This window comes from Sebastes umbrosus, chromosome 18, assembly GCF_015220745.1.
Source record: "Sebastes umbrosus isolate fSebUmb1 chromosome 18, fSebUmb1.pri, whole genome shotgun sequence".
Taxonomy (NCBI): Eukaryota; Metazoa; Chordata; class Actinopteri; order Perciformes; family Sebastidae; genus Sebastes; species Sebastes umbrosus.
The window spans coordinates 14,417,811-14,431,350 of NC_051286.1; the positions used below are offsets into that span (position 1 = coordinate 14,417,811).

The window sequence follows — 13,540 nt, forward strand, 5'->3', positions numbered from 1 at the left end:
GTGGTGACACTAATTGTTGTATCATGCTCCTTAAAATATTTAAAATAAATTGCTCTTCCTAATTAAATAAATCTTTCAAAATCCATGCAGATAATTTGAAATGGCAGCAATCTACTGACATTCAGAACCACAACATTTTCAATTTAGTAAGTAAATGTAGGAGAGTTAACAAAAAACATGACTTTATGTGACTCAATCCTCACAATCATGTCAAGAAAATATGCACATCCATGCAGCAGGTTGTAGTTTGAGAATACAATAAATACTTTCTGCTCCACCGTTGTGTACTGGACATCATTTTGATCTTAGATGCTAAAAACTCAGAGGCACTACGCTCAAAACATTAGAGATGATTGAAAAGAAAAAAGTTAAAATTCTTCTGTCCAGGTGTGAATGCTTTAAGTGGCTTGTGGAGACAAAAAATTAAACTTAACACAACCATAAAGATAGACATACAAGCAATGGATATAGCATGCATAGCAGAGTCTGAGTAAATATGAAATGCTGCCTGTAGTTAAATACTACCCTCTAGTGGGCGTCACAATGTTGCTGGATGTCTAGTCATCATGACCCAACTAGAGGAAGCAGAGGATGCTTTTTATTACCTGAAAGAGACGACGGTTCTTTACAGATTTTATTGACTTCCTTTTTATCGCAGATAAAATTATTCAGAATAAACAGAAATATGATTATTGCTGAGGCTTATGAGTCAGGCTCTAACCTGAATGCATTCAATCCTCTAGGAGAGCACACAAGCAAATGATGCTGATCAGCTGTTTATTCAAAAGAATTCACACAATATACAGCAGACAAAGGACACTGCGCAGGGGGGCTAAACACAGCGCCGAGTCTGACCTGCTGCATAAACAAGGGTCGGGAAATTGCGTCAACACACCTGTAGAGCTGCAACGACTTAGTCGATCAACACAAAATGATTCGGCAACTAATTTGATAATCGAATAATCGTTTCAGTGATTTTTAAAGTAAAAATGCCAAACATTCCCAGCTTCCAGCTTCTCAGATGTGCCGTTTTCCTTTGTTATATATGACAGTAATTTAATCATCGTCAAGTTATTCAGACAAAACAAGCAAATTGAAGACATTGCCATGGCCTCTTTTAAACTATTTGTCATTTCATAAACTGAATTAATCGATTAATTGAGAAACAAAATCCACAGATTAATGAAAGTCATTAGTTGCAGCCCTACACACCTGTACTCTTCACTGCTCTCTTCCCTCTTTTACTTCAACACTCTGAGTTAAACTACTGTCTGCTGAATGACATACGCCACCCAATCCCCACGGCCTGCTCTTAGCATTCTCCTCGTTGGTCACGTCCAATTAGCTCTCCCCTAAACACTCTCTCATTAGGCTAGCCATAATCCACTCATCGGGCCTTGATTTGGCAAATAAATCACACTCTGAGTTTTTTCAGACTATGTTCCCTCCCTCGCTCCGTCACTGCTGCTGTCTTTTTAAGCTCCGTCTCTCCCTCAGCCTCGTTAACCCTGTCCTGAGTTTCTACGGTGACAATCTCTGCCGGGCCTCCTCATTGGACATGGCAGCCGGCAATTTGCATGCCAGACTATTTCTCTTCATCATTGGGCCTCTTTCTCTCTCTCTCCCTCTCTCTCGTTCGGCCTCTCTCTCTCTCTATGCTAGAAGAATTGAGAATAACTCAGCAACTGACGGCAGACGGCATGCACGTCCTTGTCCTACAAGGTTACGAATCCATTTCATCTGTGCAAGAGGGGAGTGAATTAAAATAAATGATGGCCGGACATTTATTGCATTCTGGGGGTGAAGGAGGGATTGGGGAGGAGAGGCACAAGTTGCGTAGTGAGACTTGTGTCTCATACTGAGCCAGACTGGCAGACAGTTTGATATTGACTGGCATACGGCGTTGGCACTAACAATGAAGACAATACAAAGAAAGTAGAATCATCCGCCACAGAGCTGAGTTTGAATCGGAGCCGGCTGTGCTTCAGTCACAGAGCTGTTGCTCTGGGATCATACAACTTTTCACATGTCGATGTATCCAGCATTACACATCATATACTAGTCAGTGCCGGGACACGTCCAAGCTGACCCAACCCGGTCTCACTCCCAGCGTGTCAAATACCGCCGATTGGGAAAAGCGCCCCTCAGCATTGGAAACCACAGCACGGAGGCACCCTCTAGCGTCAGTATGTGATGAACCCGGCTTTCAGCTAACTCCAATGTAAACCCACCCACGGCGTTATTCGACGGTCGGAGCAAGTGACGTAGTATTCATAATGTGAGAGTCCGCTAAAGGCGGGCCGTAGGGGTGGTGGATGGGTCAAACAAAACAAGACTTTTAACCAGGAGACCGGTGTTTGTGTGCCGTGTGAAACTAAAAGTAACGTTGACTTATTCTGTCAGTCGTCGGTATTGTCAGTGAGTAATGTGAGTCGCTAGTCAGTTGAGTTAACGCCAACCACAACCGTTTCTTAAGCGTAACTAAGTGGTTGTGTTGCCTATACCAAACTTCCTGTGAAAATGGAAGTTTATTCTGAAAGGACGCTAAGCATGTAATGAGAGTACATTGACACGCCGTTCCTGACACGTCCAAAGGTAACGCAAGAGAGGTTCCCCGTGTGTCAGTCTGCGATGCTGAAGGACACTGACCAAGCAGCGACGAGTTGGGAGTGAGAATGTGTTGAATCTGAAGAAGCCAAATTCATATTTTACAGTTGAATATTATTCATATGTTGATATTTTCACCATATTTGTTTATATGCTTCAAATATCATATTTGAAATAAGTTTATTCTCAGAAAGTAATAATTATATTTTACTTGTGTGTGTTATAGAAATAATGCATGCCCCTTTTGAAGCAACTTTACAACATTTAACAAGCACTTTTATTTGTTTGTAGGTACGGTAAAGAGTGGGTCGCATAGTTTTATGAACCAGTTATGGAACGTGTTGTAGACTTATGGAATATAAAGTAAAAAGGTAGGATTACTTTAAGTTTACTTTTGTAACGAGGAAGAGTGGATTGCTTTAATCTATAAGAGGAGTCGATGTGAGCTGAAACTCATGTCAACTTAAGGCTGATTTATATATATATAAATTATTTGAGTAATAATGTATTTTTTTTTTGTTTAAATAGGGGAGGACGGTGAATAAGCCTTTCAGGGTTCTTTCCTCTCCTGCACTGAAATGACTGTTTTCTTTTATTGTATGTATTTTAGATCAAAACAATTGTGCAAATAAATAAAACTAAAACGTATAGTTCTACGCAGAGCCGACTCGGCCTACGCCGTTGTGAGCATTTATACTTGTGTGGTGGTGTGTCTGCATCGCTCTGCAATTACGCTGCCCCGGTGTTGAGTTTCTTCCGGTTTCTTCGTGTAACATCGCTTCAACCAAGAGTTTATGCTCGCTACCAAATTTTGGATCCTACAAAATCTGTTAATATATTAATGCAAAGTAGGACCAATCACTGATTAGACCCCTTCTACCATTTTATTTTGATCTGAAAGGCCAAACATGGAATTTGGATCAGAGTTTCTTCACTGTGAAGCCTTATGAATTAGACCTGTTTGTATTTATCCAGTTTAATATTTATTATTGTGTGAGTGGTGATAATGCTAGTAGCCAAAAAGTATGTGTTTGCGTCAATCAATTCCTCACATTCCCATCAGCTTTTATCCTGCTTCTATTCTTTAATTCATCTTTATTTGATGTCTAAACCTTCTCACGATGACGACTACTGCATTTAAATCTATAGATGGGTTGTTGTTGTTGAACTACAGTCTATTTTGTCCACATTTGAACAGTTTGTAATATTTCTAACCTTGGAATCGCTGCTGGCATTTAAAATTCAGCACTGTGACGTTGTAAAAGGACGGGGATAGTGTTTATAGATGTCACTGGAGAACCACTGTGCATCGCTCCAAACTGCTCCTTGTTTCCGTCTGCGTGTTCCAGAAATACATCCTTGGACCCAAAGGATCCCTCGCTAAGTGACTTTTTTCCTGTTGACCACAAAGCTATCAATATGTCTGCCTCTTGACACCGGCCCATCTCTCTCTGGACACGCAGGCCGGACTCTGAATGCTGACTATACTGCTCGCTGCACAACGCTCCTGGACCTCTTCCAGGACACTCTATTGTAATACAGTTATTTTTAGACAAGCCGACGCAAATAAATATTTATAGTTGTTTGCAGGTCAGGGGTCTCAATGAACCGCGGGGTGGATGGCAGTGAATAAACTACAATATGTAACTATGTAAGCAGGAATACGGGTTCAATACAGCAGGCCAGGAATAAACTGATGGGAGATATTTAAGGCTTGGCACTTGCTCAAAACATAAAAAATAAATTATAATCTATGGAGCAAAATTAAGGCTGAGACCACATCGATCAATACTAATACTAGTTAGGCTTCAAAATAACTTAAGTGGAGAGCTTCCTGGTGTGTTATGGGGTTATTCATTGCAATGTGGTGTGAGATTTTTACTCACACTTTCCCTGAATGCAGCTCTCTCATTTTCCCTGACATCTGGATGCCTGTGATAATAGCCCTGGCGCTGATCACTTTTACATTAAACTTCGGTCTGAATGGAGATGTGTGTCACTGGAAATTATTACACTTGTCACTTCACTCCACTTCCTATCAAATTTATACTTTGGAAAGGATATTTCTATGCAAAGAGACCGGAGTGACCTAGACAAAGCCTTGGCTCGGTTTGATGAAGGAGTAGCGCAAGAAGGGGAAAATTTAAGGTTCAAGGAAATGAAGAAATGCTGAAGAAGCCAAAATGGTGATTGAATGGTAACATTTTCCTGTGGTCTCTCCCCCTGACCAGAATTTGGACCAAATGTGGGGGAATATTGTGTTTCTGTCATTGTTCGTCTAGCGTAGCTTTGAGTCTAAATATAGGTCATGCAAGAAAGGCCTGGGCCACACATGCAAGTGTACACATGCACAGAAACACAGTGAGTGAGTCACTGTGTGCTTTTACTTTGTAAGGATCTATTTCTAATAGCTAGAGTGAAGATACTAGGAAAACTCAAGGAATCCGTTGGTATCAACCATGTCATACTAGCTCGTCGCGAAAATAACACTCCAAACTTACGCTAAATTTTGTCGAGGAAAAGCTGTCATTTTCAAAGGGGTGCCTTGACCTCTGACCTCGAGATATGTGAATGAAAATGGGTTCTCTGGGTACCCACGAGTCTCCCCTTTACAGACATGCCCACTTTATGATAATCACATACAGTTTGGGGCAAGTCATAGTCAAGTCAGCACACTGACACACTGACAGCTGTTGTTGCCTGTTGGGCTGCAGTTTGCCATGTTATGATTTGAGCATATTTTTTATGCTAAATGCAGTACCTGTGAGGGTTTCTGGACAATATTTGTCATTGTTTTGTGTTGTTAATTGACTTCCAATGATAAATATATACATCCATTTGCATAAAGCAAGCATATTTGCCGACTCCCATGTTGAGAAGAGTATTAAACACTTGACAAATCTCACTTTAAAGTACATTTTGAACAGATAAAATGTGTGATTAATTTGCTCTTGACAGCCCTTCTTCCTTCTACCTTTCAAAATAATTCAGATATTTAAGATAAATTGACTTCAAATGTTCTTAAAAATATTGTATTATTATTTTGCTGTTATTTGATGTTTACATTGACTGACAAATTATATCAGAAATACCAACTTACTGTAGAAGTAGTACACTACATTACTTCTGTATTAACCAGTTCAGTTCAGTGTATACACACTATAAGGTTTATAAAATATAGATGAATCTCAATGTACAAACAACATGTGTAAAAATCAGAGTCTAACATGAACAGCTGAATTTATGAGGACAAATAAATCTTCTGCAAAAATGTCCAGAAGTTGAGTCGTTCTGTTTCTTTCTCAGTTATTCATCATATGAGAGACTGTCGTTAGAGTGCAGGCGGTCAGACAATACAGAGAATACAAAGAAGTCGATTTTAATTTCTGAAAGTGATGGTGTACACCTCCGTCTCTGGGACCACATGTACCCATAAATGGATCAGATTCCGCCAGAACATTTTGTCCGGTGCCTCTCGATTTTCTGACCGTCTCAATAAAGAAATAAAGAAATACACAATAATATGGTGGACTGATCAATCTGCTTTTTCAAAACCGCATCAAAATATATCACAACAATTAGCCATCTGTAATTCCAGCAGCCCAAACAGAGGTACATTTTGACCTTCCTAGCGACCACCCGACCAGGCGTCTGTCAGTCAAGGCTGCACAAATAACCGAGCTACTCAAACACTTGTCATCATCCCTCATCAGCATCTTGATTGTCGAGGAGGACAGATTAGAGGGAATGTCCACATACATCCAGCGGCCTCTGATGTGACAGCGAGGGTTTATGGGATAGCAACACGAGAGCCCCGCCCGCTTCACCTTGACCCCGCCGCTCAGCTTCCGCCGCCGCCACCACCACCGCTCCTCTCGTCTCAGGCTCTCCGGTCTGACCTCGTCATCCCGGGGCCTCTGGCCTCGCCTCTGACGGCTGAGTTATTACCATAATTACCCAGGAGGCATTGCAGGGAGCGGCCACATGGCAGAGGCCGCCCATGTTTAACAGAATATTTGGGTGTTTTATCGACTTTAACTCAGCCCCCGGGGCAGGCGAGAGGGGGCCCGGATGATAAGAAAACCACTCATGTGGGAAATGAAGAGGACCATTTCACAGACGGAACCAAGAAGGGGATGAAATATACTGTTAATGCAGCAGTGGCCAGTGCACATATGTCATATATTCTCCGAGACAAGGTGTAAATATGCTCATATATTCAGTCGGTGTCGAACAGAAGGACTGGGGTGGAGATGACTACCTTCTAAAAATAGCACTTTGAACCTTATATAATGAAAAAGTATTAGGATTGCTTTGTGTCAACATCAAATATGTCATGTCCTGAGGTGGAATGAAGGTGGATTATACAATATATATTATTCATTTTTCACAGCAGGGATCTACTGAATTGACAGACTGACTGGGTTCAATTTTGAGGAAAATGTACAGATTTCTTTTACTGTTTTATTTCTTACTTATTCAGCGTTAGACTAACTTATAGAGACTGTTTCCATGTCTTTGTAAAATTGCTCATTTGAATTCATAGAAGTCTATGGGATCAAACAGCAACTCCGCTTAAAAACAATAGTTCAACATATATTCAAACTGAGCACAAGGTCATACAAATATATCTAGGAAAAACAGTCAAATTCACCCCAAACTGAACTACTCCCAGAGACAGCTCAGAAAGTATCTGTATCTGTATCTGTGCCATCCCCTTTAGGACAGTGGTTCTCAACCGTTTTTGTTTCAAGGACCCCAAAAGTGATACACATTAGGTCACAGACCCTGTCCTGAGTCTATTAACTCCAATGGGAGAAATCAACATGAACACAGATTATAACTGATTCTTTTGCCCTATAGTCATCAAAGTAAATATTGGACCCATTTTTCTCAAACCACATATCTTCCCAATATTCTGACACTAAAATTACATTTTCAGACGGACAAATCGAGAGAAAATTAAATTTGTTTGCGACATTTCTCTGTCTCATGAACACACTCTCGCAAGATCTGGCAACTAACGTTCGCAAACACCGGAGCTACAGTAACTAATTTTCATAATGCCAAATATGGCTGTTAGCTGTGTAAATGTCTAATGTTAGTAAAAGAAAAATATTAGAGCTGTCAAAGTTAACCTGATAACAATGCGTTAACGCAATTTCTTTACCGCATTAACGCAACTTGCAGTTTTTAGGTTGTAGTGGGCTCCGTTTTAACACTAACGTGAAGATACTGGAATCATAAGAAACTACAAAAACCTAAGGAATCCATTGGTACCAACCATGTCATACTAACTTGTCGCCAAGGAGAATAATTAACGCTGCAAACTTAATTTTGGTGAAGAAAAACTGGGATGGCCATTTTCAAAGAGGTCCCTTGACCTCTGACCTCAAGATATGTGAATGAAAATGGGTTCTCTGGGTACCCACGAGTCTCCCCTTTACAGACATGCCCACTTTATGATAATCACATACAGTTTGGGGCAAGTCATAGTCAAGTCAGCTCACTGACACACTGACATTGTTGTCTGTTGGGCTGCAGTTTGCCATGTTAAGATTTGAGTACCTGTGAGGGTTTCTGAACAATATTTGTCATTGTTTTGTGTTGTTAATTGATTGTCAGCTCCCATGTTGATAAGAGTATTAAATACTTGACAAATCTCCCTTTAAAGTAAATTTTGAACAGATAAAAAATGTATGATTAATTGCGATGAACTATGGAAAATCATGTAATTAATCACAATTAAATATTTTAATAATTTGGAAGCCCTAGAAAATATAAATACATTATACAAATATAACCAAATGTGCTTTCATCCATCCACATGACATTCACAATACTTCCAAACGAGATGGGGGGGATGAAAGCGGGAAGGCGAACACGTCATAACCACGCCCACTTAGGAGACAGGAAGTGTATACCATTTCAAACCATTGGCAGAACTTGTAATGCTTCATCTTTGTTATAGAGCATCTTTGCTATTCCTTACAGAAAAGTTATTGTTTTTTTCTTATCACAAAATAAAAATGTTAAACAGTTTGGAGGCCAGGTGGATTTGTCTCACAGCTAACTGTTTCAGCTGTATGTAACAGAGAAAGCTCTTTATAATCCATGTCTATACTGCCATGTCTAAGAAGCCAGGAGGCCATGCATATTCATACAGATGGAGTGAAGAGTACAGCCCAGCCTGCCATACACAGGGCACAGGGGTCATTGGCCTCAGGCCAACAACGAACACAGAGACAAAGATTGTGTACAGTAAGCACACACTTCTATTAGTATCTGTATTTATACTTAAAATTTCAGTCAAACACACACAGAGAAATATAGAAACACACACACATTCACACACGCCCTCATCTGCTCACAAAGGTCAACACATTAGCATCGCAATACGTACAGTATTCAGACTTTCCTGGTCCTATATAGCTACTCATCAAACATGTCCGAGATGGCACTTAGCCGTGTGTGCCCGTGTCTTATTATGCAGACCCATCTGTGTGGGTTCAAAGGTCATGGCCGGGCCTGGCAGGGGCTACAGGTGAGCAGATGAGAACAGTAGGGGCTCGGTTTAATTTAGCTAAGCACTACAGGACGCAGCGCGCCCCTGTATACCTGGGAAGGACAAGTTGAACTTTTCACACTGTGCCTCAGACTCATCATTTCGATGGGTGGAAAGTCGAGAGTCGAAAATGAGTAATAGAGTCAAAAAAAGCTTTGCTTTTGACACCGAATCTGTTTCTTTGTGGCTGAGTTGTTTTTTATTTTGTGTGAGACTTGTTCAAACAAAGACAGACAGAAGCACATAAACACACAAATCTACATACACACAGTGCTCTGTCACCACGTCTCTGTTTTTACCTCCCTTTCTCTCTCTTTTTTACCTCTGACACACATCCAAGCACACAATACACACACAGACATATTGAAAGAAGATGACTGTCAGCAGTGTGTGTGTGTGTGTGTGTGTGTGTGTGTGTGTGTGTGTGAGGGAGAAAATCCCTAATCTGGCATGGACCAGCTTCCTGTCTAGACTCTGCATGAGGAGGCCAGCGCTAACCTGGCCGGTGCTGTGAGTGTGTATATGTGTGAGTGCATACATGCACATTATGTTTGTGTGCATGCTACTAATTTATGTGTGAGCACAAACCTACATTATGTCTGTATCTTAGAGAGGGAGTAGCTGCACACTGTCATTGTACTCGTCCAAACCAGAAAACTGACATTAACCTCTGGCCTTCCATATCTACTGTCCAATACTTGTTTTTTTTTTTTAAATTGGGACAGTTTCCAGTAAAGCTCCTTTTTGTTTTCTGTTATTTTGACGCTTTCTTTACCACGCGTGCCAATGCTGCCGCGATTCCAAAAGCCAATTTCCTCATTATCCAACTTGCAGCACTTACGGGAATAGAGAGGTGGGGGTGTGGAGGGTTAAAGTTGGAGGGAAATGGAAAAAGGCCTGATGTGGTTTTCTCTGAAATTCCACACAAAGAGCGAGGATGAAACTGACTTGTTTTCCTTCCTTACTCTCTGTCCTTGCTAAATACAGCTTAACAACAGTAAATATGGTAGTAAAAGCTGCATACTTTTGCCCAAACAGCAGAAAAACAACACTGAAGGTGAAAAAAAGTCACTGAAAAAGAATCCCTCTTGGTTTTGGTAACACGGTTAACCTGAGCTGAATCATAACTGGAATCGCTGACGGCCTCTCGCCATCAATCATTAGCACAAACCCTGCCATTAGTAATCACAACAAACAACCACTGAGCACAGCAACTTTTTGCCGCCTTACTCGTGCTGAGTGCTAATCAAAAAAATGCTAAGTGTGTTTAGCCTTAGCTTTGACAGTATTTGTCCGGAGTGTGAATCAACATCACGAGCATCGCTATTTCATATTCATGCAGAGGCCCAATGACACCTTGTCCTCTGCTTTCCGAAAGGCCTGAACTCAGCAGATCACCACCCCTGTAGACCCAGATGTAAAGTGAACAGTCTTCACCTCTGTGACATCAGACCGCCACAATATGCCGTCTTGTGGGAGCAAGCCGTCACAGAGGCCTGCCAAAGACCACGGCTGCGACTATGGCAGCCAAAAAAGCCAAGAAGAACAAATGACAAGGTGATTTTTTTTTATTTTTTTTTTAGGAGGAAAAGAAACTAAATGTAAGGATTTAGGACAAAAAGTGTTTTTTCAGCACTTTTCTTTAAAACTTTTATTAATCTAGATTATTTTATAAATGACTAATGATGTGAAGGGGTCTCATGAAGTAGTGAGAATTATTTTGTGGTGAGCTTTTTAGCCTCTTATTTTTGTTTTATAGCCAACGCATGTATATTTTTGTATATATTCCTGTTTTCAGCAAACAATCTCGGATTAATGCAGCATCAAACAGCAGACAGACAAAGTTAGCGACTCACTGGTGAAGACAGTCAAACAACTAGCATGCTCGGACACAGATATCTCCCTTAGAGGCTGCTGGAAACCAAAGGTGAATATTGTACTTACATTCATCAGGTAACCAGAAACACGACTCCATTGGTTTGTCGATGATATCCCCATGCTAGCCTCCATGTCTCCTGCAAGCCAGCACCTGTTTGCCAACACCTTAGCCATGTCAGGTCAGGGGTGTGCCTCCCTCTCTCTCAGATGGTTTCAAGGTCGTCTGCCCCCTAGTGGATAAAAAAACGAATGTGAAATTGATTTGTCAAAAATGGCATGCCTAATATGTAAAATAAATGCAATTACATTATTTTAGCAAATGCTTTTGTCAAGAGTGACTTACAATAAGTGCATTAAACCTCCACAGAAATAAGAGCTAGATGTCATCAAAAACATTTAAGTGTTTCTGTGCTGCCGTACAATGATTTAAGATCGGACTGTGTATGTTATGTTGAACAGTATACACTGTTGCCACAAGTGACAGGCATGGATGGAAGTAATGATATTGGTATATGCTAAAGTTGTTCCCAAACGTTTTGATATCAAGGAACCCTAAACTGACATAAATTAGACCACGGACCCCTATTCGATACGATTTTGTACCAGCATTTTTGCTTTAGATGTTTTATTCCATAGAGTGTATGAAACCCATGACCAAAATAGTCATACATTCTGTCATTGTGTTACTTATGGATGGAATTATAGTGAAATTAAATTATTACCCCCCACACTTTGAAAACCACTGAAACACAATGCAACATTGGCAAAAGTGGAGAGTCATTAAGTCAACAAACTGGCTTAGTAAAAGTCTGTTATAGAGCAATATCAATCTAAAGTTTGCTAACATTAGCCACTGATCATACTATATTGCCTATGAATTCAACTTTTCATTTGTCAGAGGACAAATGTCATTTCTTCGTTCATAAGTTACATAGTCTTGCTTTATTGTTGTTAAAGGTCATATTGATAACATTTTTATGTAGACGAATAATTAAAAAAAAATACATCCAGAGCTTTTAGAAAGATGCTGAATAAAAGCATGGCTTTTCCTAAAAAAAAAATATGATTGTGAATTGATAATTTTAAAATTTTTGTCCAAAATTGAAGTTTTGTTTATCTCTGTGGAAGATATCTGGCGTTTGGTTCCCACTTCTAACAAGGCTTGTGAGCCAATAGTATAACGACGATGGTAGCAAATAAGCAGGTTGTGTAACAAACTGGCAACCAATTGTTGTGAAGTGAATGTGATAGAAAAGGGGAGGGAGAGTGTGACATCTAGAGGCTGAATGTTATCGATGTTATCAACAGCACCTTTAAAAAAAAAAGAGGTCAGTAAGTGCTAGCATGTCTAGGTGTAGTCTGAAAAGGTTGGTTTTCCTCATGGAGCAGGAGAGAAGAGACTGAGACTAGAAACCATCGAGATTAGTCCACAAACTGAAGGGATAGCCAGTAGTCCAGATGAAGAGGAGCACAATGGTCATGCCGGAGTGTAGGGTTTGATCATAACTTAGGAATGAGCAGTCTTCTTCACTGCCCTGTATGCTAGCACCAAAAACTGCAACAAGGAGCCAGAGCAGTAAATGGAGAACCAAGTCTGAGCCAGGCTAAACCGATTGTAGCCAGAAACACAACCTGAGCACACCTGTATGTGGACCAGCATTCAGAAAAAGTTGCCTCATACTTAATCACAACACAGAGATAAGCATTTAAAAGTCTTTAACTCTGCAGATAAGTACCATGTAATCGATATAAGCATCGTCCTCGATAACTGCAACAAGATGAAGACATAAACCAAGCCACAACAACAACAGAGCGACAGACAAGCTTTCGCTGACTCCACGTGATCTCACCTTAAGTCATCGTCTAGCCGGCGTGGTATTCCTTTTCCTATGTACATGTATTTAAGAAAACCGATGACTAACACAGATGGTGGACGAATCAAATGAGTCATTTGAGTTGTATGGCTATGACATACACACATCATTGTCTCCGCTGGTGTGGGTTTAAGGGGTCTCCTGTTGGCATTCCTATCCAACTGACTCCCCAAGTATGACTCATAGGCTTGTTACCCCCAGACGAGGCAGACTTTACTGGGCTGGCTTGTCAGTGTGTGTGTAGTGGGGAAATCTGGCGTGATGCTGCTCAGTATTTGGGGTTTGTCTGACTCCGTCTAGCCAGTCTCGAGCAGTCTGACTGTGTGTGTATGTGTGGTCAGATGGTGAACTCCGTCTACTCTACAGATTAAAATCTTAAAAGACAAAAAAAACAAAAAACGGTTTTGTGTTTTGTAAACACAACAGTCGCCAGATCGCTGAGCGAGGTTAAGCAGCTGCAGTTACTACTCTGACAAGTAGTCAGCAGGAATGTAACCTACATTACAGGAAAAAAGAGGACATATTCCTCCGTATTGCTACCAGCATGTGTTTTTGTTTTCATCCTCCGGTCTGTAGCTGCATTCCTTTCCTGTGTGTTGTGCGAGACGGAGAGATT

General features: G+C 40.7%; 1 protein-coding gene across 5 annotated transcripts in view; it reads right to left on the minus strand.

The window, feature by feature from the left end:
- Positions 1-13,540, minus strand: part of esrrgb (estrogen-related receptor gamma b) — a 150,010-nt gene that overhangs the window by 75,385 nt on the left and 61,085 nt on the right. For 2 of the 5 annotated variants that reach the window (XM_037751106.1, XM_037751108.1), the window contains one exon: positions 11,117-11,280. The exons of 2 other annotated variants lie outside the window; for them this stretch is intronic. In XM_037751106.1, the coding sequence (XP_037607034.1) occupies positions 11,117-11,118 (2 nt within the window). In that variant the 5' untranslated portion in view covers positions 11,119-11,280. The remainder of the gene's footprint in view (positions 1-11,116; positions 11,281-13,540) is intronic. One more of the 5 variants, XM_037751107.1, reaches the window with a different exon arrangement.